General features: G+C 34.8%; 1 protein-coding gene and 1 pseudogene across 3 annotated transcripts; one reads left to right on the top strand and one right to left on the bottom strand.

Moving 5' to 3' along the window:
• Positions 1–3,252: 3,252 nt before the first annotated feature.
• Positions 3,253–14,289, bottom strand: LOC146950842 (P-loop NTPase domain-containing protein LPA1 homolog 1-like). 2 transcript variants are annotated; one of them, XM_085746798.1, is made up of 8 exons: positions 14,114–14,289; positions 13,860–14,005; positions 6,582–6,913; positions 5,893–5,974; positions 5,284–5,709; positions 4,442–5,179; positions 4,197–4,310; positions 3,253–3,934 (listed from the first exon to the last, which is right to left on the bottom strand). In XM_085746798.1, exons 2-8 carry the CDS (start codon positions 14,001–14,003, stop codon positions 3,560–3,562), a joined length of 2,211 nt encoding a protein of 736 aa, XP_085602924.1. In that variant the 5' UTR covers positions 14,004–14,005; positions 14,114–14,289; the 3' UTR covers positions 3,253–3,559. The 2 variants fall into 2 exon arrangements, with proteins under 2 accessions (XP_085602924.1, XP_085602925.1); XM_085746799.1 differs by lacking the exons at positions 6,582–6,913; positions 13,860–14,005; positions 14,114–14,289 and adding an exon at positions 6,102–6,187.
• Positions 14,290–19,928: 5,639 nt separating this feature from the next.
• On the top strand, positions 19,929–24,871 carry LOC146950841 (phosphatidylinositol N-acetylglucosaminyltransferase subunit A-like; annotated as a pseudogene). Its single transcript, XR_015027710.1, has 8 exons — positions 19,929–20,294; positions 21,028–21,606; positions 22,667–22,821; positions 23,020–23,110; positions 23,278–23,394; positions 23,705–23,808; positions 24,236–24,326; positions 24,425–24,871. The product of XR_015027710.1 is annotated as a phosphatidylinositol N-acetylglucosaminyltransferase subunit A-like (transcript).
• Positions 24,872–24,915: the final 44 nt, after the last annotated feature.

Genomic DNA, 24,915 nt, shown 5'->3' with positions numbered 1-24,915 from the left:
AGATTTTTTTGGAAATTTAAAAAATTAGAAAAAAAATCAGAAAATATAATCAGATTTTTTTAAAATTAAAAAGATTTTTAAAAATTCTGGAATTTAATTTTCAAACTACAAAAAAAGTAAATTTTCAAAATTAGAAAAAAAGGTCAGATTTTTTAAAAAATATTCTTGAAAAAAATTAATTTTTAAAAATTTGAATACAAATTTAGAGGTTTTTATAAAAGTCGTGGAAATTCCATTTTTCCTATAATTAAGCTCTTCATTAGAGGAGGTAGAATTCATAAATCATAAATCTTATAAAATCTTTCCACGACGATGACAAAACCCTCTGATATTATTTGAGAATAAAAATTCTTATTATAGCCCCAAAACGGATTTTTGTTAGAATCATTAGGCAAAAAAAATTTGTGGAATGAAATGATTTTTTTGCCAATATTTTATTAAAATTGTGGTATAAAACTTTCGAATAAAAAATCTGACTATTTTTCTAATTTTTAAAAATTTTGAAAAAAAATCTAATTTTTTTCGATTTTAAAATTTTTTGGAAAAAAAATATGACTATTTTTCTGCTTTTTTATATTTCGGAAAAATTCTTAATATTTTTTCTGAATTTTTTGGATTTTTAAAATTTTGTAAAAAAAACTGAATATTTTTATGATTTTTTGGATTTTTTTATTTTTTCAAAATTATTTTTCGATTTTTTAAATTTTTTGGAAAAAAAACTTAAATTTTTTTATTATTTTTTGGATTTTTTTTTTAAATTTATTTTTAAATATTTTTAAAACAAAAATATGACATGGCATTTTTTTTACACCTGGCCATTTAAAAAAAAATAAAAAATGAAAAAAAAAACCAAGTTAGCGCCACGTCAGCGAATCTGCTGAGTTGGAGGGGGGAGGGGTGTTTTCCGGGAAAAAAAAAATTTACAAGGGTGCAATTTAAACAAAATTTTTTACAGGGGGGAAAACCGAAACTCGCCCAAATTACAGGGGGTAAACACATATTAACCCTAAAAAATAAATGGGTCTTGTTAACGAGTGCCCTCGGGGCACTCTTTAAGCATCCCAAATTTAGTAATTATTCTTTTAAAAAATCAACTATTACAATTTCCAATGCATTTAATACACAACTTTTCATTAAAAACTTACCATTTAAAGTGCTTAAAGAGAATAAATTTTAAGCAGACATGCAACTCAAGGAATGAGCGGATTCAACTGCATTTCTTACACAACCCTATTTTGAAGAACATTTTATATTAACATTTTCCAAAATATAAATTTTATATAAATGAAAAATAAATATAAAATTTATTAAAACATGTTTATTATTATTATGTTCAAAGTCAGAAACTTCAAATGAATTTGAGTAGTAGTGGACCATAGTGGCTCATTTTCTTTCTCTTTTGGTTATTATTAGGGAGGGGATTTTGGTCCCAAAGTATCGTACCTTATGGTCCCTGCGTATGGCTATGCCAATACCATAGTGGTGTATATGTGGCAGACATGCAACTCAAGGACTATCTAGGGACCCATGCAGATACGATCTCCTTGCAAAAGCAAAAACAAAATATCTAATTATCTATTTGGAATAGTGAAACTTTTTATACTTTAATTTAAGCCTAATTTTTCGATATCTAATTTCATTAGTTTTAGTTTTATGATATGATGTAAATAATTTTGTATAACTTTATTACTTTTAATATAATGTTTTTACATGTTATAAATGCAAACTATCATCAACACTAATCTCTATCAGCAAATCATTGGTCATCTATAGTAGATTGTTCCTTGTAACCACAGTCCACACCACATGGCTAAGAAATGGAGTATTGTCTTAACATAATTAGTACTTGGTAAAAAATAAAGATATTTCCTACTTATGGACACAACACCAAATCAAAACCACTTAGACACACATTCATTAAAATATCTATCATTTAATTATTTCAAAAAGATATATCTTTTAATTCCTTTCTCTTTCATATTTTTCCCTTTTATGTGTTTATCCTAAATGACGCATATTTATGCTTGTGACCAAGCAAATGTTTCTCCTCGTAGATATTAGTGCAAGATTGTTTTCTACCAATGGAAAAAGAAAAAAGAAAATGAGATTAAATCTAACTCATTAAAATCCTAAAGCGTGTAACAGAAGAGATCTAGAGACTAGAGAGAATAGAGGGTAGAGGTTCCACATGCATTCTAATTTCTAGAATCCAACTTGGTCACGAATTTGGGACAAATTTACACAACTGTTCCCTTCACATAAAGTTTGTTGAAAATGTAAGTTCCAATTAGAGGCATTCATAAAGGATCTAACATATTGAATGATGGGAGCATAAGGATGAGTGTATATAGCATTATTCCTTACACTCAGATTCTATCAGATTGGAGATTAGTCTTGCATTTAGATTCGCAAATGGCATCCTTAAAACCGTTACTCCATCATCCCAAGTGATCAAAACCAAACTATGAGCAAAATTGCATGTAATTCAACATCAATATTATAAGTATAGTCAATAACCTAATATTATTCGATAAACCAAACATTTTAATGGTGTAGTCAAAGATTGTCTTAAGGTCATTGGCAATGTGTCAATCTTTCCATCAATTATAAGAAAAACATCGTTACACTAGATTTTCAAACCAAATACCAAGAAATAAAAAATAGTTGCCCATTAGCTATGGTAAATATTATTTATCCCCTAATCACACCATTGAAAAAAAATGCACTAAATAGACATAATAATCGCGCAGTCACACAAAGAATGCAAAACTATCTTGCGAGACACACCACATCAACAACAGGAAGGGTCACAAACAAGAATGTTTTCTAAAAACACTTGTGAAATGACTACGGTCTGCTTGAGAAGGAGATTTAGGGTTCTAACTTTGGCTACTAACATAACATAATTAAACTAACATTCGACTATCCAAAGAAAAATTACAATGCAACTATAGTATTTTATAAAATACTTTACTCAACTTTGAAACAACAAAAAAATGTTTTTGATCCATTAATACTAGAGGAATGAGCGGATTCAACTGCATTTCTTACACAACCCTATTTTGAAGAACATTTTCAGCTCTAGAATTGCTAAAATTGATTTTAAAAAATGGCTTAAATTATGTCAAAAGTGAACTGAACAAGTTTGAGGCTAAAGGTTCTATTTGAAGGAAAGAAAATAAATATGACATGCACTTAATTAATTGCCAAAATATTGAGACTAAAATTGGAAAAAAAGTTGAGCATTCGGTATAACAGAAACTTGATTGTTTAATAAAACTGCAACTGTGCATCTTAATTAGAAGAGCACATTTTGGTTCTTCCAATTTCATTGCACAGACTGTTAGCAAAATCTCACTAGTGTTCACAACTCTCAATCTGAATTAAGTAGCTCCTCTATACCAAAACAAAATAGTTTTGATATAAACTCAAGAGACCTTACTATAGACAGCGGGTCGACTTAAGACACAGCAACAAAGTTCCACAAGCCAGAAGACATAGGAGGAAAAGTTGGAATAGTTGTCAAGAATTTGAATAAAGAACGGGTATCCTACTACCTTTAAGGAGCACCAGAGATAATCGGATCCTGGACTGTGGAACTACCTTTTCCCAAAGCCGAAATACTAAGAGAACGTTTTCTCAGCTTGGCTTTTCCCGATGGTGGCAGTCGCCTTTCAGCTTTTTCCATAAGCAAAGAAGAATATGAGCAGAAGGACTCTGGTACTGGCTCACTTCTGGTTCTAAGGAAGAGATCCAGGTTTTGACGATACTTTATTCCATGCATTTTAGCTCCTAGGTCCTCCTGACCAATAGTGACTTTACTCCTGAACTCTTCATCATCGTCTGACCAATATCCATTTTCAGGCACATCTTGCATTGCCAAATCATCATACTCTTCATCAGACTTCGTTGATTCCTCGTCAACTGAACCTACCTGCACAACATGAAAAAGTATACATTAGAAATCAATAAAGATAGTTCCATACCATTATAACTCAATTAAGCTATGGTATTTGCAAAAGTTCATAAATATACACAAGGCAACTGAGGCATTCACAATTTTTTAATAATAAATTCAGCATCAAGCGTCAATTCACTGCCTTTGCAAGCATAGGCAACCCAAATGGTTGAGACTCTGAATTTGGGTATATTTCCTTAAATATACATGCATTTTAGATAGGTAAATTTAACACTACCTCCTCATGAATATGTTTGTCACCATCGTCACTGAAATCATCATCACTGCCCGCCTCTAATTGATCGTCAATCTCTTCTTCATCACTACCATGCACTGAAAGATCCTCTTTGAGCTAAAATATATAGCAAAAAGGGGGGAAAATCAGATGAAGGGAATAAATTTTAATTGATATCTTCCCATTTGATACAAACAAGCCATTATTTTCATGTTGAACAGAAAGATAAACAAAATATTCCAAATTACCTCCTTTGAAGGTCCATTAGACATCCTTGGTGAACTACAGCAGGAGGATACATATCTACTACCTGTGTCAGTCTCATCAGCTTTTGACCCATCAACACTTCCAGCACGGCTTGTACCACCATCACAGGGCCAAGCACTGATCCCATAAAAACCAAACTGAAGATTTACAGGTTCTGCCTTTCCAATTCGCAAGGGTCCATACATTGGACTTCCAATTTCATTCTCTTGTCCGTTGCCCCAAACAGGCTTCCCGTTACAGTCCAATGAATTAACAGGCCAAGCCTTTGCCACAGACCCATCAGTATTTACAAGAGCCATAAGATGCCTTGAAGAACCTTGTCGTTGGATCAATTGAAACATTCCTTTTGAGCTCAAAGAATTGGCGGCACATTGATTTCTATATTCCTCATCAATAACAGTTACAATATTTCTACTAGGATCATATAACTGTTCCCCAACTTCACGCCTACGTAGACAGCTGAACACGGTAGCATGGATGGCTGCTACACTCTTGTCAACATTTGTATTGTTTATTTTGGGAACTAAATGTTTGTCAGCCCGCTTACAGAGATAATCCTGGATTGTTCTTATATTTCGGATATACTTTACATATTTGTTTTTAGCAGGGTCCAGGGTCATATACTTTGCACGTACGGCAAATCGTTCCATATGCTTGTCCTCGTTTGTAATGTATATCATGAAGGGTATGATTGAAGGATGTTTCTTCATAAGCCCCATCTGCATGACATTAAGTAAGTGTTGTAATGTGAAAATGAAAGCAATACAATTTACGTACAAAAGAATCCAAGAAGTATTGAACGACCCAAGAGAATGAGACATACAACAAAGTTGAGACTCAAGTGAACACCCTCAACAACAACGGACTCTTTCCGTTCTTCCCATGAAGTGATTAGCCTATCTAGGCTGTCAATCACCATTTCACTCTGGGCCTTGAATCCTTCAACAGCCATTTGTTTTGAATTCAACCGTTCAGGCGCACCACAGCCCTCCTCCAATGTATGTATATCAAATTTGCTAGAGGTGTGACCTTCAGTTGCTTCATCCTTAGGTAGTGACTGTGATACACCAGCCATCTTTTTCGCTCTCCTTTTTGCCTTTGCTTCTGCAACAGCAACAGGATCCAAGCACTCGCCTGCATGGTAGGTAGAGGCCCATAACAAGGGGTTTTCCTTTTCATTAGCAAAACCTCTCATCATGTGCCTAATGGAATCAGTTGATACAACTGTTGTGATTCCCAGCCGACTTCCCTGAAGTAAAGATATAAATAGAACTTGAGTTATTAAACTGTAAAGATATACATGGTACTAAGTTTCATTTTCATTATTAGTCGCTGCAATTACATATCCTGCCACAAACTAAGCAAAACTGGCCCTACATATTGGTTATAGCAAAAAAAAAAAAAAAAAAACTACTTCTATATGCAAATATACCAGCAATGCAGACAATGTGGATTTGCCACAACCACTAGTTCCACACAAAAGCACTGTCACAGATTCCTTCCGTTCTCGGATTCTGCCATCAAAGAAAATAGTCACTTATTCAAGATGGGAAAATTGTACTGCATTTTGAAAATGGTGACAAATTATAGGTATAAATTTTAACTAAGTTGTAGTGAACTTCAAATGTTAATATGTTGTGCTCGTGTTGTGATTCAGTAATTTCACCCAGAAGGGAAAAATATTTTCTATAAAAATAACCACGAAGGAACATTTAGTCTATCAAGAGCTTATTGATAAATAGAACAGAACCGGAGATAGTAAATATTTACAATAAAAAACAGAAAATAGATAATTTGTTTGACCCGCCAACTAGAATCAAATTGGCTTGCCTATGATTTGAAAAACTGAGATTCCACATAAATCCAGATTCCAAATTCTCCTTTTTACAAGCTTCTTGCAAATCAATCCAGATTCCGTATATTGCCCACTTTGGCAAAACAAAGTATATGGATTTGAAAATGCGTGTGAAAGTATACAAACTAGCTGGTCATTAAATATCAACCACAAGAAAAAATACGGAAAATCATTACTGGAGCAGATGCCGTAAACCACAATAAAAGAATTTATATTTTACTTCTATTCCGATTCTATCAAAGTAGTTGTCAAAAAGATATAAATACCTGCAAGCTAGCATCAAGTCTGCTCTCTGGTTTGGACCCACATATTTGTACTCGGCCAGAACATCACAGACGATATCTAGAAAAGTTTCCCTCCTAACAAATACAGTTGTACGCCTTTTATATAACTCAAATGGCACGCTCTTACTTCCATGATCTTTCCTTGACAGTAAGTGGTTGCCTACATCTGTTTTCCTCGAGCAAGCAGAAGCTTCCTGACAATCTTTTTTCACATTTCCTTTAGAAGCATCGAAACCTGATAAAACAATTCCTTCAGACTTGAAAGCATCAGTAGAACTCCCACTCCTTGTGAGTTCAAAAACCCTTCTGCTGATCTGATAAGAAGAAAAGTCATTTTTTAGTAACACGGGGACTAAGTTTCAAACATTCAATAAAGAGGTGATTTAGATACACAAGATATCAAGTAAATTAGCAGACGCAAAATAATGAGTAATGACTACTGATATTAATGGCAGATGCAAGATTATGGCTAATATTCTGCAATATAAATAGCATGATCTGATAAGAGGAAAAGTCAATTTATTAGAAATACGAGGATTAAGTTTCAATAGAGAGATCATTAAGATATACAAGATATCAAGTATATTATGCAAAATAGTGAGTAATGAATGACCACTGATATTAATGGCGGATGCCAGATTATGGCTAAAATTCTGCAGTATAAATATAGTGCTGTGGGCATGAGCCCGATAGCGGAAACATGGTAGATATAATGGATGTTGCGGCCTGTTGCAATCGGCACAGAATCCACCATTTCATAATGCCACGGCAGCAGTTTATTTGTTGGTAGTTCCATGGCGTCAATTTTGACAACAAACCATATTATACCGCCCAAAAAATATAAGCATTTCATTTTATTATGTGCAACAAATATTTCTCTAGTGAAGTTGCACCTTCCCGGCTAGAAAAAGTTTGTATTCTAGGACCAAACAACCTACTTCGCCTTTCAGGCTTATGGCTTGGGGGCTGGGTGTTGTTTGTTCAAATCGAGCTATGTGCCCTATCTAGGTCAACCCAAGTCAACCTTGGCTGTCCTTTTTCCAGGACTTACCTGGCCTACATTGAACCGCATATAATTGGTGGGCCATGTATTACATGTATTACTACAACTGTGCACTTGGAAGAGATGTCAGGCAATAATTAAGAACCTAAATCAAGATATACCACAATTAATTGGATTTTATCATAGATTGTAATTTGTAACCAACCTAATAGGGAAACATATCCTCAATTCCCTCTTTAACAATAATGACCTCAATCAATCAATGTTCAAAAGAAGGCACGCGGCAAGAACAAGACAAGTCACATTTGACTGCGATTGAATCTCAGCTTGAAACTAGCAGTTGAAGCAAAAATTCAAAACTTAAACATCAAGTGAACAAACAAAATATCCCCTATGGTCCATTGAAGTTTAACAAAACAGAAAAAGAAGGGTCTAAATTTTAGCCAATAGCCACAGCAGTTACTTGACGGTGTACCTCACTTATTCTTTCACTTAAACAAATAAATAACACCAAAAAATGAAGAAAAAGGCCAAAGTTTATGTGCATGTTAAACCCATCTCTGTTTTATGATCATAAAATAAACAAAACGGCCCTGTTTGGATAAACATCTTATTTGCAACTTATAGCACAAGCGATTATCATGGTAAGCGCTTATGTATAAGCTATTTCTATAGCAAAAATAACATAGTTATAAGCAGTTTTCATAAGCTATCTTGGAGAACTTATGAAAATAAGTTGAAAACAACTTATGAACAATGTCATAAGCTATTTTCACAAGTTCTCCGAAACAATCTCACAAAACTTATGTCAGTAGTAGACAAACTCAAATAAGCCAATCCAAACCGGCTCAATATCTCCATAGGCACAAGATAACAAAATAGTTCACATGGCTACAATGCTGAATAATGGAAACAAACACAACACATAAAAGCCAAGGAAGAAATGCATTCCTGCCAAAATAAACACAGTCCAAAACCACAGCAGAAACAAAAACATCAATCAAATCGTGTTCCCGAAAAATACCTAATGATAGATAACTCTATACCACTGACACTTCTGATTGAAGGTGTATCCGGTGTTCATCACCGACACAAGACACTGATACATGCAATTACATTGAATTATGTCATTTTCTCAAATTATTATCAGTGTGGACGTGTCTATTGTCTATGCTTCATTGATAAGAGTTGAGAACAAGGTTTTCTGGTGCTGAATAACTTGAGAGATTAGTTCTCAGCCTTTTGTATTTATAATAAGAATATGTACAAAGTAAATCCCATGATCATAGGGAGTAAATCTGTCCTAATTATATAAGAGATATTTACAAGGAAATAAAGATAATATAAATAAGGAGATAATATATCAGTCAATGATACTATTATTACGCATATCTCAACACTCCCCCTCAAGCTGGAGCATACAAATCATATGCATCAAGCTTGTCACATATGTAAGTGATCCTTGGTCCTCGAAGAGACTTCGTGAAGATATCGGCTAGTTGATCATTAGAACCAACAAAAGAAGTAGCAATTTCACCGGACATAATTTTCTCACGAATAAAATGACAATCGATCTCAATATGCTTAGTTCGTTCATGAAAGACTGGATTAGAGGCAATGTGTAGGGCTGCTTGATTGTCACAAATGATATTCATAGTGCCTATTTTACTGAAGTGAAGCTCTTGGAGAAGATGCTTGAGCCATATGAGCTCACATGTAGTAAGTGCCATAGCTCTATATTCTGCCTCTGCACTTGATCTAGCAACGACATTTTGCTTCTTACTTTTCCATGAAATCAAATTGCCTCCAATGAGAACACAATATCCAGATGTGGACCTTCTGTCAGAAGGACTTCCAGCCCAATCTGCGTCTGTATACGCAACAATATCTGAATGACCTCTGTCTGCATAAACAAGACCTTTTCCAGGGGCTCTCTTGATATATCTTAGAATTCTAACCACAGCATCCCAATGAATATCACAAGGGGAATTCAAGAATTGACTAACAACACTGACTGCATATGAAATATCAGGTCTTGTCATGGTCAAATAATTCAGCTTCCCAACTAACCTCCTGTACCTTCCTGGATCTGACAAGGTCTCCCCTTGATCAGGTAGCAACTTGACATTTGGGTCCATAGGAGTATCAATCGGCTTGCAATCAAGCATACCTGTTTCTTCCAAGATATCTAGAGCATACTTTCTCTGGGAAATAGAAACTCCTGCCTTAGATTGAGCCACCTCAATACCGAGAAAATAACGCAACCGACCTAGATCTTTAACCTGAAAGTGTTGGACTAGATGTTGTTTAAGTCCTGCAATCCCATCATGATCATCACCTGTAATAACAATATCATCAACATACACGACCAAATAGATATATTTGTTGGATGAGCATTTATAAAACACAGAGTGGTCGGCTTCATTTCGAATCATGCCATATTGTTGAACAACATTACTGAATCTCCCAAACCATGCTCGAGGGGATTGTTTGAGACCATACAAGGCCTTATGAAGACGACAAACATACCCACGACACTCCCCCTGAGCAACAAAACCAGGAGGTTGCTCCAGATATACTTCTTCCTCTAAATCACCATGAAGAAATGCATTTTTTATATCCAACTGATATAATGGCCAATGTCGCATGGCAGCCATAGAAAGAAATAGGCGAACAGAAGCCATTTTAGCCACAGGAGAGAAGGTATCGCTATAATCTAGGCCAAACACCTGAGTGTATCCTTTAGCCACCAAACGAGCTTTCAATCGGTCAATCCTCCCATCTGGACCAACTTTAACAGTATAAACCCAACGACATCCAACAATAGATTTTCCAGAAGGAGGTGGCACAAGAGTCCACGTCTGATTAAATTCCAAGGCTGTCATCTCATCAATCATAGCCTGTCGCCAACCTGGATGTGAAAGAGCTTCCTGTGGAGACTTAGGAATAGTGACAGAAGAAAGAGAAGATATAAAAGTGCAGTGTGTAGGTGATAAACGATGATGACTTAGGAAATTATAAATGGGATGAGGATTACGGGTGGAACGTGTACCTTTACGTAAAGTAACAGGAAGGTCATCTGACAATGTCGGCGGATCTGAAGTAGAAGACGAGATTGGGGCAGGAGATGAGTCACTTGGACTTTCTGTAGATTGTGGATCGGCAGGAGGGAGACGTGGACGACGCTGATAAATTTGCAGTGGAGGAGGTGGAGGTGGAGGTGGAGGAGGACTAGGGGGTTCCGTAGAAGAGGATGGAGTTGACTGATCAATGACAGGCGTGGGTGGAATTACCGGGACAAGGAAAGGAATTGGTAATACTTGAGAGATAGACTCAGACTCAATGGAAGACGCAAAGAAAGGTGTATCCTCAAAGAATGTGACATCAGCAGACATGTAGAAGCGATGTGTGGAGGGACAATAGCACCGATATCCTTTTTGAACTCTTGAATAGCCTAGAAAGACACATTTAATTGGACGAGCACACAATTTATCTAAACCTGGAGTAAGATCATGAACAAAGCAAGTGGATCCAAAAACCCGAGGAGCAATACGAAACAAAGGTTCATCAGGGAACAATATGGAATGGGGAACCTTGTTTTGGATTGCAGATGATGGCATTCTATTAATCAAGTATCCTGCAGTGAGGACAGCATCACCCCAAAATTTCAAAGGAACATTGGCATTAATAAGCAAGGTACGTGCTGTTTCAATTATATGACGGTGTTTACGTTCAGCAATGCCATTTTGTTGTGGGGTATGGGGACAAGATGACTGATGTATCACTCCGTTTTCAGACATAAAAGAATTAAAAGATGTTGAAAAATACTCTTTTGCATTATCACTGCGCAAAATGCGAATAGAACAACCAAACTGATTTTGAATTTCCTTAAAGAAATTTTGAAATACACTTAATAGTTCTGATCTATCCTTAAGTAGGAAGATCCATGTACATCTAGAAAACTCATCAATAAAAGTAACAAAATATCTATGTCCTACAACTGAAGTGACTCGACTTGGTCCCCATACATCAGAATGAACGATATGAAAAGGAGAGCGGGCTTGTGACTGAGTACTGCTAGGGAAGGAAGACCGGACATGTTTCCCAAGCTGACAGGATTCACAATCCAATGACTGCAACTGAGACAAATTAGGAACCATAACTCTAAGCTTTTTGAGACTTGGATGACCTAAACGACGATGAAGAAGACTTGGAGACTCTGTAGTAGAAGAGGATGCAATTGTAGATGAAGACTGAAGGTAGTAAAGTCCATGTGACTCATAGCCTGTACCAATCATCTGCTTCGTACTCCGATCCTGTATAACAAAAGAATCAGAAATGAAAGTTATAGAGCAATTAAGACTCTTGGTTAAACGGCTAACAGAAATCAAATTGAATGGACAGTTGGAAACAAAAAGAACATTGTCAATATTTAAAGATGGGAGAGGAGTGGCTTGACCGACACCACTTGCTTTAGCTTTAGAGCCATCTGCAACAGTGATATGATGTGGGATTTTAGGTTGGGTTATTTTTGATAAAAGAGATGGATTACCAGCCACATGATCAGAAGCTCCAGAGTCCAAAATCCAAGGGCCAACAGATGATGATTGGGAGAGACAGACTGTAGAATTACCAGTGTGAGCAACTGTTGCCGATGATGAGGCTTGTGAAGCCTTAAACTGCAGGTATGACTTGTACTCCTCATCAGATATGACATTGTTTTTGGAGTTTCCATTATCAATAGACTGAGCCACATTCACCGATTTTTCTGGGAAGCCAATAATGGAGTAACACTGATCTTCATAATGACCAAAGCGTTTACAATAAGTACATTGAGGACGGCCACCACCACGACCTCCTCGGCCTCCCCTACGACCACGGCCGCGTCCTCCGCGACCTGCAAAATTTGAAACAAAAGCAGAAGATTCCAAGTCAGTTTGAGACCCGTTCCCCCCTGATCCTTTCGGACCAGGAAGACGTGTGAGGCGCCTGATGAGATCCTCTGCCGAGGGAATATCTGATGCAGAAAGAATGTTGCTCCTAACTGACTCATACTTTTCATGAAGACCATGAAGGACATAAACCATGCAAACATTATCCAATTTCTCAAGCATCTTCTTTGGGTCGTTGTCAGTCACAAGGAGCTTGAACTCAGTTACGGCTGACTGAGCTTTATTAGCATAAGTTTTGATGTCATCTTCTGTCATCTGCAGGGTGGCTAGATTATGAATCACACCATAAAGACGTTGGATATCATTAGAATAGACATTCTTAGCTTTCTGCCAAATATCATAACAAGTGGTGTACGAGCGATAATGGACCAGCAAGGAGGGCTCAATGGTTTGCCACAAAAGAGAGACTAATTGACAGTCAGCTTGCTCCCATTCATCACGCAGATCTTTTTCAATTTCGGAGGACTGCTTAGTGAGGTGATTTGCGAGCTTCTGTCCAAGAAACCACATGTTAACAGTAGCTGACCAATTGAGATAATTATCACCATTTAGTTTCTCCGACGTTATAGAGGGATTGCCGGAGAAAACATAGGACACAAGACTCTTAACAGAGGATCCAGCCTTATCCGATGTTGAAGTCATCTTTGACAGCACTTGGGTGTAAGTGGGACCAAGGACAGATTCGGAACAGTGCAAAAAACTGTTCACAGATCACAAAAAGACAGCGGAAAAGTGGAACCTACCGACCAAACTGAGCCAAAGAAGGATTTAATATCAGAGGCGGTGTGATACCTAGGGCCGGCGGTATAGATCAACCGGCGGGACAACTAGGTTTGTGACTTGACGGCTAGGGTTTTGAGATTTTAGATTTTTGCTCTCAGGCCCACTGATCGTGAGCTCTGATGCCAAGTTGAGAACAAGGTTTTCTGGTGCTGAATAACTTGAGAGATTAGTTCTCAGCCTTTTGTATTTATAATAAGAATATGTACAAAGTAAATCCCATGATCATAGGGAGTAAATCTGTCCTAATTATATAAGAGATATTTACAAGGAAATAAAGATAATATAAATAAGGAGATAATATATCAGTCAATGATACTATTATTACGCATATCTCAACAATAAGTAAAGCACAAATGCTGACAAATGAGTATAAAAACCAATAAATCAACAAATTAAAACACTCGCTTAACCGATCTTCTATCAATGAATAAACAAAGCACAATAACAAAATAATCCACCAAGAAATTGAAAATAGACAATGTAATTTACAAAATAAACAAAATCATGAAATAGAATTAGAACCTTGAAAGCATGACGAGCTTTACATCCCATAAGCTGAAGTGTACTCTGTAAAACAGGACGCGTATAACGGAAGGACTCCTTCTCATTTTCCTTCAACTTCACGCTTTCATCAACCACCACCATATACAATATTTTCTCAGCCATCACTGTAACAACAACACGATCCAGATTCAACAATACAACAAGAAATTCGGTAAAATAATAAAAAAGATCATTGCAAATTGCAATGGCGAGAGAATGAAAAGAAAACAAACCTGAATGAGAGAGAGAGTTAGGGATTTGGATTGGATCAGAGAGAGAAAGAGAGAAAACGGTTAGGGTTAGGGATTTGGATCCGTCATTGGAAAATGCGGTTTTCTTTGAATGCTGATGATTGTTGTTTTTGGTATTAGCGATTTTTGCATTTTCTTCTTACTCACACGCTCTCAATGATGTTTCACGCTGCATCTCTTTTTTTTATATTTTTTTTTTGGGTTGTGTTAACTTGTGCTTAAGGGCACAAGTTAAGAAGCTAAAAATGAAAGTAAAACATAATTTCTGTCTTGAAAACATAAGATTTTAAATTTCTAAAACATAGAATGCACAATTTCTAATAAAATGTTTCTATATTTAATCTCTTAACTTGTGCCTTAAGGGTATAAGTTAACCTTTGCCTTTTTTTTTCTTTTTTTCAGTCGCTTTAAATAAAAATGATTAGTCAAAAGAAAATAAAAGTTTAGGTCAAAAGAAAAATGAAAATTATGTTTTGTTGGGTATGAGATGACGGATTTGACCTTTGCACTGTGTGAGGAGAATTTCAACGGGAAACTATCAACGGAGCGAAGCGTGCTGCCTGCTGCGTCATAGCGTGGAATGGAATAAATATAGTAGTAGTAATTTAGAACTCTTTACTTTTTTTCTAAGGAAAACTTTACTTTTTTTGTTTAAATAATACTCCCTCTGTCCGCAATAGATGACCTAGTTAAAAATATGCAATTTCGATCTAAGTTACTTTAACGGTATTTTTCTGCCAATATAAAAAGATAAATAATATTATATAAGTTGTCGTTAGATTCATCTCGATGAGTATTTTCAAAGTATCAAATTTTCATAATTTTTTCTAATATATTACTCCCTCCGGTCCTTATTATAAGAAAAAATTGACTTTTTAGATTCATTGTGTAAGTGATGTATCTAGTCTATATTTATAACAAGATACATTAATTATTCTATGAACCAAAAAAGTCAATTGTTTCTTATAATAAGGACCGGAGGGAGTAGTAATTTAGAACTCTTTACTTTTTCAAGATACTAAGCTCAAAGTTATGCATTGACATGCGTAATAAGGTCAACTGTGTCAAGTATTTTGGGACGGAGGGAGTACTCCCTCCTGTCCTTTTTACAAGAAACAGTTGACTTTTTAGATACATTAGATAAATTATGTATTTGGTTTAGATTCTAGTCTAGATGCATAAATTATTCAATGTATCTAAAAAGTAAATTGTTTCTCGTAAATAAGACCGGAGGGAGTATAAATATAATAATGTATTCAATAGTATTAAAAAAAATTCCCTTCGAATAAAAAAATATTGAATTTTTTAATAAAATTATAAGGAATATATATAAATAAAAAATGTATATTTCTATCTGTTATAAAATATTAATTAAATATATAACAAAAATATAAAAATAATAATATCGTTATTATATTCCTTAGCGTAAAGACGGATACTCACGTGTCCGTCTTTCCGCTATTTTTATTGCTCTAACGTGTATATATTATCAACGATGTTTTATAGAAATTTTTCGCGTAAATTACAAACCATATTTTATATACATTTTTTGATATAGAATAAAATTATAAGTATATATATTAGCAACAAATTATGATGTAGGCTCCACCACTTGGGTAGAAAGGCACCCCTCCTAAGTGCAATGGAAGTCACCTTTCTAGGCCATGGGCCTGACCCCATCCAGGTAAGTATATATATTTTTTGCTCAATATACATTTTTTGATATAGAATAAAATTATAAGTATATATATTTTTGACTTTCAAATGTAACAAACTCAACAAACCATATTTATATTCTTCAATGACAACAATAATATAACAAATATAACAAAAATTCTTATTTTTTTTTGGTGGTGGTCGGGATTCGAGCTAAGCTCACGAGGACAATATAACACCAACAATATAACATTATTATAGAAAAATTTATTTAAGTGTATAATTGAAATAACAAAAAAGCTAGCCCAAAATATCTCAAAATCCCTATTCTCATTATATATAGTATAGATTAAGCTACTTGACCAAAAATAAATAAATAATGGTATTGTTTTTTAATAGGCTAAAACGATATTATATTACCACGAACAATTCTTACATAGGCACAAACAAATCAAATTTATTTGGTCACACACACACAAATATAAAAATTTTAAAGAAAATTTGTTTAGTCACATCATTCAAATCCATTCTCTTTTAATTTTTTTTCTTCATCTGTGAGTGTGTGCCCAAATGCAATTAATTTGGGGTTGTGTCCAAGTTAAAATTTCCCTATTACCACAAACACTAAGTTATACCCCGCACAAGATGTGTCAGGATAAAACTTAAAACAAATTTAATCGAAACAGCTCAAACGAGAAACAATGTCAACAAAAAAAAAGTAAGATAACAAACTAAATGACGACTCTTAAACATAAGAGCGGATTAAGCTACCAAGAATGAAAGTCAAAAACGAAATTATTATATTTCACCATCAACCACCAATAAGAAAACAACTTTACTTTGTTAACAAGCGATTGCAAAGATTCTTCTTTGTGTCGAAAGATGCGAGAATTTCTTTTCTTCCAAATTATCCAAACAATAGATAACAAAATAAGATGTAACAAAGAATGCACACTCTTCGAAAAGTGATAAACCATGCCTAACCAACACGCCAACAAAGGCTAGATACTGCCAAAGAAATCACAACCCAAAAATAGATGATCAACATTTTCAATGCTTCAACAACCACTCGCACCCATAGGAGAAATAACTGGAATAATGCATATGTCAACCAAATTATCCTTCGTAGGGATTGGACTACGGAACAACGACAAACGAAAAGAGTTACCTTCAGCATAATAGCTTTGTTTCAGATAATGTAAGTAACTCTCGACTGACACGAGACTCTTTAGATGACACCAAATGATAAACTCCATTAACCATATATCTGTTAGTTGAGTCCAGCCTCCAAAACCACATGTCCTTTAATTCATCCTGCAAAACACAAAGGTCTCCAGAATTCGCAACACTCCCCCACTTGCTCTCTTTCTCATGTCAATAATTGTCTCCTCCACTTCCAAGCATCACCCTCATCTTCCAACCGTCACACATTTGTTTTCAGCTAAATAAAAAAGATGGTTGAAGCTAACGCGCAACATATCTCCCTTCAATCAAGGATCCCACCAAAATAAAGTAGATGACTCATTATCCAACAAACGCCCCATATTATCAACAAACTAACTACTCACTCCTAAACCAACACCTGCCATAATTTTCATCATCTCGTTCCACCAGGGCGAACTATGACGTCCACCATCTCTAATTTGTTCCCCTTCATAGCCATAACACGCAAGCAACACCTAATACAACAAACACCCATTTTACACACGCAATATTCAACATCATTTACCAAGCAAAACATATTTAATGATATTGTTAAATACACAATTTCTCCATTTTAGAATGAGTGACATGTTCAACAGGAAAACTGTATTCTAACATAAAGTGGCATCGTCTACTATTAATGTTTTTTCAATTATATTGTTTTTTTCAATTATATTTTCTAATTAATATTACTTGCGTCATTATTACGTCAATATTATACACACCCTCACTAGTTGTATAATATTTTGCATGCAGAAATTCATACCCTTATGATTAGGATTAAGCTTTGTTGGGAGGTTGGTTATAAGAAACGGGTTTGTTTTTCTGACTCTCTTCATATAGTGCATTTAGTGTTAAAGAAAATCTCGAGGTTTCATCGCTATGCAAACCTTTTGGAGTTCATTCGAATGTATTTGGATAAGGAGTGAGATGTTTCCATTCATCGTATTTTTCGAGAAGGAAACTCTTGCGCGATATACTTGCAAAACTGGATGCTAATCATTCATAGTCTCTTGTGATGGTACATCAACCTTTACCATATCTATCCTCAACCTTACTGGTTGATGCTATGGAAGTGTCCTTTATTAGGACGTATTTTATCTTTTGTTTTTTTTCCTTCTCTCATGTAACCAAAAATAAATGGGATATTAGTCACTTTAATCCCTGAATAGGAAAGGAATCGTCACTTTAGTCACTGAATGCAGATAAATTGCAAAATAGTCCCTGAATGTAGACTCTGTTAGTCAATTTAGTTCCTGAATGCAGACTCTGTTAATCAATTTAGTCCCTGAATGTAGACTCTGTTAGTCACTTTAGTCCTGAAATTGACCAACAGAGTCTACATTTAGGGACTGTTTTGCAATTTCTTTGCATTCAGGGACTAAAGTGACTACTTCTTTCCCATTCAGGGACTAAAGTGACTAATTCCCCAAAAATAAATACACTCCCTCACTTGCATGATAGACTTTTAACCATTTTGTGCAAATTAAAAAAATATACAACATTTTTTTTTGTGGTGACCGGGGTTCGAACCTCGAATCTTGCATATTTTATGCATTGTCCATAGCAACTGATTTAAACTCACGTGGACAAAATATACAACATACTCCCTCCGTTTCAAAATGAGTGTCGCTTTAGCCAAAAAAATTTGTTTCAAAATGAATGTCACTTTCAGTTTTCAATGCAATAATAACTTTTTCTTTTCAATTGTACCCTCCAATTAATACTCAGCACACTACTTCCAAAGTATTACTTTTAAAACTAAACAATAATTAATAAGGATAATTTCGTAAAATAACCATTCTCTTTATTTTAATCATTGCATTTCTTAATATGTGTGTAAACACCTAAAACGACACTCATTTTGAAACAGAGGGAGTATAATATTACATCCCTCCATAATTATAAGACCTTTTTGAGATTTTTTTTTAGGGTTAATTATGTTTCTAGTCCCTATAAAATAGCGACCTTGTAAGTTTAGTACCTACTTAATTTTAATAGCATTTTTAGTCCCTATAAAAAAAATTTACTTATAATTTTAGTCCCTGCTAAAACAAAGTTTGATTAATTATCCTTAAACTCTTAAATTTTTGAACGAATTTTTTGAGACAAGATTAGAACACTATGAAAGGTTCGTTTACTAAAATTTAGAATTTTCTGACATGAAATGAATTAAATATGAATTTTTTAAAACGACAAAAGTTAAAGATAAAAAGTAATAAAATCTGGATGTAGAAATCAAATTTTGCAATAATTTTTTGCGGACGAACTTTTAGTAATGTTCTAAACATGTCTGCAAAAAATTGTTCAAAAATTTAAGAGTTTAAGCATAAATTAAACAAATTTGAATTGAGTAGGGACTAATACTCAGTGCAGAAAAACAAAATTAGGGACTAAAAATGCTATTAAAATTAAGTAGGGACTAAACTTACAAGGTCGCTATTTTATAGGGACTAGAAACATAATTAACCCTTTTTTTTATCCTTTTATAAAACCTCTTTTGTCAAAATGAGTGTCGCTTTAGACTTTGGCACACAGATTAAGAAATGGAATGAAATAATAATTGGATATAACGTTTTTACTAAAGTGCCCTTACTTTATAAGAAAAAGACAAAATTAAAGTTGCATTGAAAATTGTGTGAGAGAAAAGTTTGAAAGGATAAAGTTGGAAGAAAAAAATTAAAGTTGTATTGAAAATGTAACTATCATTCATTTTGAAACAAATTTTTTTGGAATGGAGAGAGTAGGGAGGAGATCCTCTCCAGTGCAGTTTTTGTCATGTGAAATCTCAATCTCATGTTTTCTTTATAATCAATGCAGTTTTAATCATTAAAATGAAATTATGTGGATATGCACTGGACCTGCTCTAGTGAAAACTTCACAGGAGAGAATCAATGCCCGAGGGAGTATATCTTTTGTTGACATAATTTGTCTTCGTAAGATCAGGGGTAATAAATGAACGCATAATTTTAACAAAGTGTCCAATATAGAAAGCTGGCTCTTCTCATAGATCCCCTCCACTCCACAACAAACCACATCACCCTCAAAGCCTCCCACGTAGTCACTGTTGCTTCCTTCTATTTCTCGTCTCTTATCATCGGTGAAATTGAACAACTTCTTCTGTTGCAACAACCATTGGAGTGTGAAGAAGTGACACACACACACACACGCAGATACAATGAGCACTGATGATCGACGAAAGCATAGAATCTTGATGGTCTCAGATTTTTTCTATCCTAACTTTGGTGGTGTCGAAAATCACATTTATTATCTCTCTCAATGTTTGCTCAACTTAGGCCACAAGGTTATATTTTCATTTTTACCATTCTTTTCTAATTAAGGTAGTATTACCTTGCTAACGTTATATTTAGTAACTTATTTGGGATTTCCAAGATCTTATTTAGATTTATATATCTATTATTATTACATCAGAGTTTCTGCAAGTGTTTCTAAAAATAGCTTATGACATATGTCTGTCCCTAAGTTGTTTTTAGCTTACCAAGAGTTTAACTCCATTTCCTTTTTGATAGTTAGAAACAATATCTGTAACACCATTACTTCTTATAGAAGCTGCATCCGGTGTCCTACACAGACAAATGTAATTACATTCAAATATTCAATTATGCCATTAATTAAGTGCTTATAAGATGAGTATTTATCATATAAGTTTTTATGTATGAGCTATTTCTATGAAAAAAGATAAAATAAAGTCACATTGTTTTCATAAGCTATATATCTTAAAGAGCTTATGAAAATAAAGTGAAAACATGCCATGAACATGCCATGAGTTGTTTCCATAAGCTCTTCTAAATAGTCTCACAAGTGCTTATGACAGTAGATAAACTCAACTAAGTCAATCCAAAGAGGCTTTAAAATTAAATGCACAATGTGAGAGCAATTTACGTCTTTTTCTAACTCAACAATTTAATGGTGTGATTAGTCAACTTGACATAGGGGGAAAAGACTTGGTTGTTGTTAGTTACTCTCAGGTTTTTTGTTTGTAGTAATGTGAAATTCAATGAAAAATGATAATTCAGGTGGTGGTTGCAACTCATGCTTATGGAAATCGATCTGGGGTCAGATATATGACTGGTGGTCTGAAAGTATACTATGTTCCATGGAGGCCATTTGTTATGCAGAATACGTTTCCGACCATTTATGGGTTATTACCAATTATAAGAACAATTCTTATTCGAGAAAGAATTACAGTGGTGCATGGACACCAAGCCTTTTCGACATTTTGTCATGAAACTCTCATGCATGCAAGAACCATGGGATACAAGGTTGTATTTACAGATCATTCTCTGTATGGTTTTGCTGATGCTGGAAGCATTCACATGAACAAGGTATTGCAGTTTACCTTGGCAGATGTGACTCAAGCCATATGTGTTTCTCACACAAGCAAGGAAAACACGGTGTTACGGTCAGGTTTGCCACCCGATAAAGTTTTTGTAATACCTAATGCCGTTGACACTTCCATGTTCACGCCACCAGCAATGGATTGTCCAAGAAGATTGGAAGAGATTGTTATTGTTGTTATCAGCCGATTGGTTTATCGGAAGGGAGTAGATTTGCTTGTCGAAGTCATCCCACAAGTATGCTGGTTACATTCCAATGTGAGTTGATAAAAGCATTGTCTATCTGTCTTGCATTACTAGGAAATTTGACATATCCCATTTGGAATGTTTTGGCTTTTCATAATGGTGCTTATAGTTGCAAAAATTTTGTTTAGTGAAATTTCTGTGTTGTTTGCCCTGATGCTCTATGTAAGTAAAATATGCTTTTGCATGCATGCAGCATATGGGCTGTTTTGTGCTGTCTGTTAAATACTATCTGTTTTTATATACTAAAAGTTTTGCAAAAATTTTCATTATCAGCATGCTTTAATGAGTGTGTTCCATATTTCTTTGTGGTGATAATTGGAGAATTGCTTGAACATATTTGATGGAAATAGAAAATTGATTTTATTCATGTCGAAGAGGAGACTAATTCAAGACGACCTTCAAGAAAAAAGACAAGGACTTTACCAAGATGTCACTACTTTCATGATGAAGAGTTATATAGCACACTAAGCAACGTTATAAAATGATTAGTTATGGTCACTGTCATTTATTGCTTGTTAACATTGATTTTTAACAGCAAACTCAAACATGTATGAGAGTTCATCCAATTTTGCAATTGATGCTTCAACAGATAGAGAAGCAACCTACTCCAACTCTCCTCCCAAACCAAAAAGCATGGAAATATTGAATTAGCATTGTTATATGGGGCTGCATTTGGACAACTAGTATATAGATGATTAATGGCCTTTTAGGTATGGGCCATAGGGTAGTTTGGCCAGTGTACACGTTATTAAACCTTTCACAAAATTTTGGACGGGGAGCTTTCTCTGTACATTCACTGAAAGTAATGTATATATTTACAATATTTGATGCCATCCTTAATACAAGTGCTGAAGTAAAACGGTAAAAACTTGGTTTGTATTCCTCAAATATAACTCAGCAATGTGATATAAATTTTATATCTGTTGACAGACAGCACCGTCTTTGGCGTTGACCTGTACTAAACTGCACCTTATATAACTAAATAATGCTACATGAAAGGATTGGAGTAATTTTTTTAATTTTTTTATTTAATTCTGCACTTTCAAAAGCATAACTCATATATCTGTTGAAGGTTCGTTTCATTGTTGGAGGTGATGGAGCTAAGCGTGTGCGGTTGGAAGAGATGAGAGAGAAACATTCTTTACAAGACCGAGTTGAAATGTTGGGAGCTGTGCCACATGCACAAGTCCGATCTGTTCTGATACGTGGACATATCTTCTTAAATAGGTTCAGTTTCCTTAACAAGTTTCTCTGCTTTTTTTGAAGCTTTTCAATAGCGAGGTTATAATTCTTCTGCTTCAATATGGAAGTTGAACAGTTCTTGAAGCTTGAGTTTACCTCTGATGGGATGTTGGGGTTTTTATCGCCAGCACCAGTTATAGTGCACATCTATTTTTAGTCGTAATAACATTTGTATTGTTTCAGTTCCTTAACGGAAGCTTTTTGCATAGCTATATTAGAGGCTGCTAGTTGTGGATTGTTAACAGTCAGCACACGTGTTGGAGGAGTTCCTGAGGTAAACAGTACAACAGATTTTGCTTCTATGCCTGTTCAGGACGAGAACATAGTAATTTACAGTGTGTCTGAGAATTTTGTTTAAGAACTTCAGGTTCTTTCCAATTCGACAATCTTGGAATGTTATCCTATAGAGGCTTGATATAGATGCAATTCTTTGCTATATAGGTTTTGCCAGATGACATGGTTGTTTTGGCAGAACCTGATCCCAGTGATATGGTGTATGCAATACAAAAGGCCATACATATGCTGCCAAAAATTGATCCACAAGTTATGCATAATCGAGTAAGTTTTCTGTTTAAAATTTAAGGGCTTGTTTGGATTGAGGGTTTTGGAGAGAAGGGTTTACTTTTATTTTTTAAATTACGGACACTATAAAATGATTTTTTAAATCAATTAAGTGTGATTGAACAATTATATGATCCTTAATCATGATGTTCTTTTAATTTTTTAAACAATATCAAATATATATCAAAATATAGATTTAACCCTCCAAGCCCTTCCCTCCAAAACCCCCCTCCGAAACACACCCTAAATATTCTTTTCTGATACGTTTTGTGGGAAACTAATTCCTTTTTGTTTGTGTTTTCTGTAGGTGAGGGAGCTCTACGACTGGAACGATGTTGCCAAAAGGACTGAAATTGTGTATGGCCGTGCTTTGAAGTGCTCCGATCAAAATCTACTAGAGCGTCTCTCACGGTATAATCTGAACATCACAAATTCAAGTTGACAATAATGGCAATATGTAGTACATAGTTGTAATCCCAAGTCTACTATTTAGTCAGTTATGTCATTTTGCTATTTACTTTAGAAAAACATTATTTACCTGCTTTAAAATAGACTTATTGACTTGTCAAAAAGAAAAAAAAGCTTATTGATACATGGTAAAGCAATGTAATTTTTGGATCTTTATTTGGCAGCACTACAATCAAGGCAATTCTTTTCTATGGGTATAGTAGTTCAAGTGTAAAACTATTACCTAGTTTAGAAGAAGAAACATGAATCTTATTAAGTATATATAGATCTTCCACTCTTTATTCAAAGATTGATGTCAGTTTAATATTAGAACATGCATGTTGTATTGAATTGAGCAGCTACCAATGCCGATTTTCTCTATTTTCTTTAGATACCTCTTTTGTGGAGCATGGGCAGGAAAGTTGTTTTGCTTGGTTATGATTGTTGGTTATTTGTTATGGCAGCTATTGGAACTATGGCAGGTAGGCAGTGGTCTTGGATGTGTACGACATTTTCTGCATGATTATGTTTCAGATTTCAGCAACTGTATTACTTGTATATTTCCCTTATTAGCCTGCAGATGATATTGAAGAGGTGCCGGATTTCACTCTTCCACACAATTGTGATGAAGAAATCTTGGAAAATACACAATGATATTAATGGCTTATTTTGGTGTACCACGGAGTTCTCCTTTGCTCAAATCTGAAATGAAGAATACTGATGGTGTTTCTAGTAGCTGCATTTCATCCCAGTTCCCAGATCTTGTTAAAGCTGATAATCACTAGATCTTGATGGCGTATACTGATGTGTCTGAATTGGAGACCAGAGTTGCCATGTAGAGAACCACGGAAGGCTGTGTTAGTATTAATGTCAATGTTTTTAGCATTACTTTGTTGAGCTTCATAGTTAAACACATAAATTTAGTCTCTGAAATTAAGGTTCTGATATTTTTTGGTTACAAGAGCATCTAGAGGCACTAGCTCTTTCCATTAATGAAGAATATCTCCCCTCCCCTTTTTCCATGAAATGCATTAGCTTGCATGAAATTCTCAACATATTCCATGCAAAAGG

The sequence above is a fragment of the Medicago sativa genome, chromosome 2 (genome assembly GCF_051527215.1).
Source record: "Medicago sativa cultivar Bolivia chromosome 2, Bolivia_mono, whole genome shotgun sequence".
NCBI classification, from domain to species: Eukaryota; Viridiplantae; Streptophyta; class Magnoliopsida; order Fabales; family Fabaceae; genus Medicago; species Medicago sativa.
The sequence above is the reverse complement of the archived record's forward strand: the minus strand, read 5'-3'. Positions and strand labels throughout refer to the sequence as shown.

Excerpts from the sequence above, each read along its gene's own strand:
- LOC146950842 (XM_085746798.1), bottom strand. The coding sequence starts at position 14,003 with ATGGCTGAGAAAATATTGTATATGGTGGTGGTTGATGAAAGCGTGAAG. Across the intron at positions 6,914-13,859 it reads AAGCTCGTCATGCTTTCAAG|ATCAGCAGAAGGGTTTTTGA; the intron begins GTTCTAATTCTA and ends TCTTCTTATCAG. Across the intron at positions 4,311-4,441 it reads CTAATGGACCTTCAAAGGAG|CTCAAAGAGGATCTTTCAGT; the intron begins GTAATTTGGAAT and ends TATATATTTTAG.